This window comes from Fundulus heteroclitus, chromosome 3, assembly GCF_011125445.2.
Source record: "Fundulus heteroclitus isolate FHET01 chromosome 3, MU-UCD_Fhet_4.1, whole genome shotgun sequence".
NCBI classification, from domain to species: domain Eukaryota; kingdom Metazoa; phylum Chordata; class Actinopteri; order Cyprinodontiformes; family Fundulidae; genus Fundulus; species Fundulus heteroclitus.
In genome coordinates, this window is record NC_046363.1 from 17,288,530 (window position 1) to 17,294,529 (window position 6,000).

A 6,000-nucleotide genomic window follows, 5' to 3' on the forward strand; every position below is an offset into this window, starting at 1 on the left:
CTAGGAAAACCCAGCAGCCTTATGAGGACTGTGGAGCTCATAAGGCTGCTGGATAGGGAGAAAAATGACTCTGCTTTAGCTTATTGTTCTCATATTCTCTCTTCAGATAAAGGTAAAATTTGCGTTTAAATTGTAAATTAAGGTTTTAGATGCTGGAAGAAGAGTGGAGAGTATTAGAATCCAAGTTCTGTGAGGTCCAGTGTGACGTCTTCCTAGGCTTTAATGATTTCAGGAGTCATGTCATCTTGTCAGGCTGGTCCAAAGGGTTTTATGCAGCCCGGTGTAAGATCACGCTGTGTTGGTGCTTTAATTTCAAGCTAATGCAGCCCAACAACATAATGTGTGCATTTACAGTAAATGAACAGACTTTGCAGTAGGCTGACATTTTTTTTTTTTCATAATTATCAAAACTAACAGAAATAAAACTTTGAAATAGATCACTCTGTGTGCGATGAATCCATCGCATTTAAATTGAATTACTGAGATAAATCCACTTTTTTTTCTAAAAATTTAAGAAGCATGTGTTTGGGGAATTAAAACTTTGACATTGATTTTCTTATTTCCATGCAAAACGTGGTATTTATGGCTGTTTTAAGCTCACTGTCATATTTTCTTTTAATAAGGTTATTTCTTTTAAATGGAAAGATTTAACTTTTCAGATTGTATTAGAGTTGTCTCTAACCGTATTATTTTAGCAATAACAAAACAAATCATATGATAGATAAAGTCCCATTGCCTTCATAATTATCCTCTTTAGAAGCTAAATGTGACGGTATTTCAGTTTCATTTTGCCTATCACTGCTTGTAGCTGTTCTCGCTGAATGCAGTATATTTTTAACTTGAGCTAAATCTCTGCTGCAGAGTGTCGAATCATGAGAAGCGGATGGAGAAGCGGATGGACGGCGTACGCACTCGGGCCGTTTGCGTGTCAGGTATCGACTCCAGGCAGCTCCTGTTTTAATGTGGGGATCGTCCCGAGGCGAGCAGCGTTGAATGAGGGGCTCGTAGATATGAGTGGACAGCCAGTCCTCTATAAAGCTGCATCTGTGTGCGCAGAGAACGGTCCTTGTCTCACCAGATGTCTCCCTGGAGAGCTTTAGTCACTGCCACTCTGTCTCTGCTGACCTCTGACTGTCTCACATTTACAGTTTGAAGTGAAACCACCCTGAATACCGTAGAAAAACATCAATAACTTGTGCAGCACTAATTATTTTTCTCATGTTAACTATAAAACTAACGCTTTGTTCTCTTTTGTGCTCCTCCCTGTCTGCGTTTCATGCTGCATGCGGCTTCTGCAGGTCACATTAGCGGCGATGGTAAACTTTATTTTTTTTTGTGTTGAACTTCTCTTAAATGGTAGCGCCATGAATCATTAAAATTAGCGTGCTGCGTGTGTTTACGGTATAATTATCCTCCCTCCCCCTTTGTCTGAACGTTTCCCTCATCGTTGTTCCACTAAGACCAATTCTCTGTAGGTATCTGTTCAGTGGTACATGAACATTTACACGTGTTGTGCATGTGCTTGGGGCCGGGTGTGGTGACGGGCTTTAACGAAGGTACGATCTGGGTCGTAGCTCGTTCATGTCTCGTTTCTCTTGTTCTTAATATTTTGCTGCATGTCGTCGCTTATTTTCTGTCAGGGACGTTTACCCTGAAGACGTTAAGCGTTGATGCAGTCTAGTTTAGCTCTGTGACTTTGTCACCGACCGAGTGACTAGGTTTCTCTGTTCTGGTTGCTGACTGGACTCTGGTTCTGCAGAAACCGACGACTATGCTGAGATCATAGACGAGGAGGACACCTACACCATGCCTTCAAGTAAGTGGACGTTTCTCTTAAATGCTGTTGTTGAAACTGACGATGTGTTTCCTGATTGAAGAATTGTCCATTAAATCAAGGTTTTGGAAATAAGTACAATAGAAAACTACAGAAACGTCTGTGTTGTATTGAATAATTAAAAACTTCTGTTTTAAAGTATTTTATGATTGATTTAACTCGTCTTCCTATTAATCTTTAAGACTTTAAGGTTAGAACCTTAGCAGTTCTGCCATAAAACCAGGAAAAACAATGTTATTTTAGCAAGATAAAGTCCAAATTTTAACTAAATACCATACCAAAGTGAGTCGACTTAATTTAGTCATCACTCTGTGTAAATAAAAAATGTTTACTTACTTTATACAGACCTTAATGTCAGATCCTCCAAGTCTTGCTCAATCTTTGAATTAAACTATATTTTCCGCAGTGGCTATTGGTTTCAGATTCAACAGGAAGCCTCTCAGAACACATTATGTCTGTAATCTACATTTTAAGAGCTCCCATATAATTTATCAAAAGTCAGAGCCTTAACAAAGCATCTATGAACCCCACAAAGTAATAAAAAAGCAATAAAAAACACAAAATGTTGACAAGAAGATCAGTTTCCCTAGGGAGAAACCATCAGATTGCACATACGTAGACATAGTGTTGCTGAGGCAAGCGGTAGTTATTTATCTTTGTGGCTTTAAGTGAAGCCGTGGCATGGCGTTTAGTGATTAAAAGGAGATGGATAATGAGAAACGGAGAGCAGATTCTTGTTGGATTTATGATTATGATTAACAGTAAATATGAATACGGGTTTCCCCCACATTCAAATGGCGCTTGAACGTCCCAAACCCAAATTTTTCTCAACTGAGCTCACTCGTTCCGCTGAGCACCTGCGACTGGTCATGTTTCGCCAGTGGGCTCCTAGTTTTGTTGCTAGCTAGACGCCTGCTGTTCCATGCAGTTCTTGTTCTGTGCGTCTCCTCTGCACCCTCCACCGTCAGCAGAGAATCCTACGGAGGGGGGGGAGCTCCTCTGTTCCAGAGTCATCAGAGAGATGTGTGCTTCTGTGAGCAGCTTGTCCCAATTAGTCTGTTGTCTGACGCTGCACAACTCTGTAATGACATGTAGAGGAACTTTTCCTGACATTTTAAAGCTCATGAATCCTGCCTGGAGACAATGACACAAATGCTGGCAGAGCCTCTTTAGAGAGAAGAACACGCGGGATGCCGAAGTGTGTCGACTTATTTGATGTCCCACACAAACTGTGTTCAGTGTTTTTTTCTTTTGTTTTGATCGTCCATGATGCTTCCACCTTATTGTACTGGATTAATAACTGTTATTCTGAAAATTACTATGATATTGAGTTTTTTGGCAGGGATGTGGGGGCATTCCAATGTTCTTTGTTTCCAGTGCTGAAAACTGTTTCCATATATGCAACTTTTTACACTTAAAAACCTTTATGATAACTAGCTACTGTCTGAATGATGGTCACCATTTTCAAATAACCACTCTCCATCCTGCTGGTCAGACACGCAGCGTTAATATTTTCAGCTGTATAAATAAGGCAGTGATGAGAGCTTGTTGCTGCGTGCTGCCTGGCCCCTGGGTTTAGATGTGTTGCTCATGTCTAGTCAATGCTTGATGGACAACATTCAGAGGCAGAGAGGATGGGTGAGTGGACTTTAATGTGATGAGAGAGGGAGTTGCTGGCATTTAAAGTGAGATTAATTTGCCATATACTGATTAACTCGCCCATTTAAAATGCCGTAAAACTTTGTCTGGGCATTGTAACCATGTTCGTACAAATTACTGCTTTGTGTTTTTAGACGTCAGGAGTTGACTTCTTCGACCTCACCCTTCTAGATTTATAGTTGTAAACACACAAATGCTCAATAGGTCATGAATCAAAATTTTGTGAAAACGTCTGTTTGTTTGCTTTACATTTCGGTAATATCTTCTTCAAATGAAAGCCACCAGCAAATGTGGCCTGGTTGAATGATCAGTAGTGTGTTATTCATTTATCTGCTACTTTTCCCTTCAATTTTGCAAGTCCTTGAGAATTTTATTCAACAAAGAACTTCATTTTAAACATTAAGAGCAAGTTCTATGTTCTTAACAAGCACCAGAGTAATCAGAGACTTGCAGCCCCCCCTCACTAATTTGTGTCACTGTGATACTGGCCTAAATAATAAAGTGTCTTATACCTAACCCGTCTTCCCAGAGTACTATGGACTAGACCAAGGTAATGATTGGATGACACCATGTCGATGACTGTGGTTTGGTGGTTCTTGTGACCCTTTTTATTTTTGCTTGCAACCATGAAATAAAACCTGTGATATTTCCCTGTTTCTGTGCCTTACCTGCTCCCCCCACCCTCGTGTTGATGTGTGGTTGTGCTGTCAGAGCTGGTGAAAGCTTCAGGACTTAACTCTAGTTGTTGACCTCGTTTGCATTTTGTAGGTTTTTAGAGGAAAAAAGATTTATCCGTTTAAATCAAATGCCAGTGGTAACTTAAAGCGGTTAAAATCTTTACAATATTACAGAACATTATAGTAACAGTTTAAATATATATTAATATAATCAGATCAGGCAAGTTTATTTAAAGTGTTCCTGTTTGAAAAGTTCAGGAAGAAGAAAGTTCAGATCATTTCGTCTTTTTCATGCATTTCAGAGTTTGACACCCAGACCACTAACACAGATAATGGTATCATTAAAAAAAAAAACATTTTAATTTCTGTGCTTTCTGTTTTATCGCCACTTTTAGCACATCATCATTCCAGGCTTTTTACTGTCTGAAACTGCTGTCTCTAAAAGTCTCGCTTTAGACAGCAGTAATTATCGTTAAAAAGAGAGATTTCCGTGACGGGACATTAATAGCTTAAAGTTATATTGACGTTATTATAACGTGGACAAAGTCAGGTCAGACGGAAAACAACCAGCTTTCATCTGCCGGAGTTTCACAGCAATTCCTCTTTTCCTGGAAGAAAACGAAAGAAATCGACGACCAAACAAGCACATACATTTATTTCCCCGTTCATGTGCAACATTACATGAGCAGAGTCCACCTGACTTTATCCACATTATACTTTAATCAACAAAAAAAATTGTGTTTGTATTTTCAGTGTCAGTCAGAGGTTAATGTATACTCATCATGGGCATGAATGGCATTCATTTTTGGCCTTTATTGATGCGTTTGAACTGCTGTATTCCCAGGGTCAGACTATACAGCGCACAACTTCAATGAATTTTAAAAGCAAGAAATGGGATGCACAATGTTTGAATTTAATTCAGATCCTTTAAAATGAATTTGGTTTACTCATATAGAGCAAATTCAAACCACCTTTCATCTAAAGGCATTTTACAAGACAGATTCAATTTATATACAAAAATATAAACTTCATACAGATTCAATTGATTGCATTGCCTTTTGATGCTAGTTATAAAACAGTGCAGTGAAATTCAGTTTAGTAACCTGCTGAAGAAGCCAATGGCACAGAGTGATTGACTTTGCAGCAATCCCTCCTCCTGATCATGCATGTAGCGACAGTACAAAGGAACGACTACCATGTACCTGGAAAAACCTGCAGCAGAACCTCGTACTGCATGAGCATCTGTCACAACCAGCTGGGTTTTTAAAAAATCTGTTTATACATACAAGTTCAATTATAAAAATACAACCCCCTCTGAATTCTGGTTTAATGTTCCTTAGCCAGTTGCACTGAAACTGCAGTTTTTTGTAGCCGTCACAATTTTCTGGTGTAATTCTGACCAGTCTTTTTATCTGAAATATCGGAACTTGTTTAAATTGGTGGCTGTCTTGGCATGGGTTGAGATTCTAGGCATAGTCTAGGTCTCGGCCATCCCCAAAGCCTTAGGGTAGCCTGATTAATCCACTTCAAAGCCAGTTTTGATGCACATTTGTGATCAATGTTCTGTTGGAACGCCTAAACGAGTCCAAGTTTCAAACATCTAGCTGTCAATTTCACTACAAGGTAAAGATTTTAAAGATAGTCTGTCCTCTAAATGATTTCACTCACTTTGTCTAATGCTTCAGTACCACTGGCAGCAAAACAGACCCTAAGCATGAGCCTACCACCTTCATTTTTAACAGACCATGCTTTGTTATTGGGTTTAAAAGCCTCACTTTGACTCCACCAAAAATTTCTCCTGTTATTTTTTGTAAAAGGCTTCGTCTTGCC

The 6,000-nt window shown here is 39.3% G+C and overlaps 1 protein-coding gene across 30 annotated transcripts in view; it reads left to right on the forward strand.

The window, feature by feature from the left end:
• The window catches only part of LOC105918963 (focal adhesion kinase 1), an 83,143-nt gene that overhangs the window by 37,838 nt on the left and 39,305 nt on the right, over nt 1-6,000 (forward strand). For 17 of the 30 annotated variants that reach the window (XM_036130972.1, XM_036130975.1, XM_036130963.1 and 14 more), the window contains 4 exons: nt 862-932; nt 1,299-1,316; nt 1,760-1,816; nt 4,023-4,043. In XM_036130972.1, the coding sequence (XP_035986865.1) occupies nt 862-932; nt 1,299-1,316; nt 1,760-1,816; nt 4,023-4,043 (167 nt within the window). The remainder of the gene's footprint in view (nt 1-861; nt 933-1,298; nt 1,317-1,759; nt 1,817-4,022; nt 4,044-6,000) is intronic. The other 13 variants (XM_036130930.1, XM_036130990.1, XM_036131057.1 and 10 more) reach the window with 3 other exon arrangements.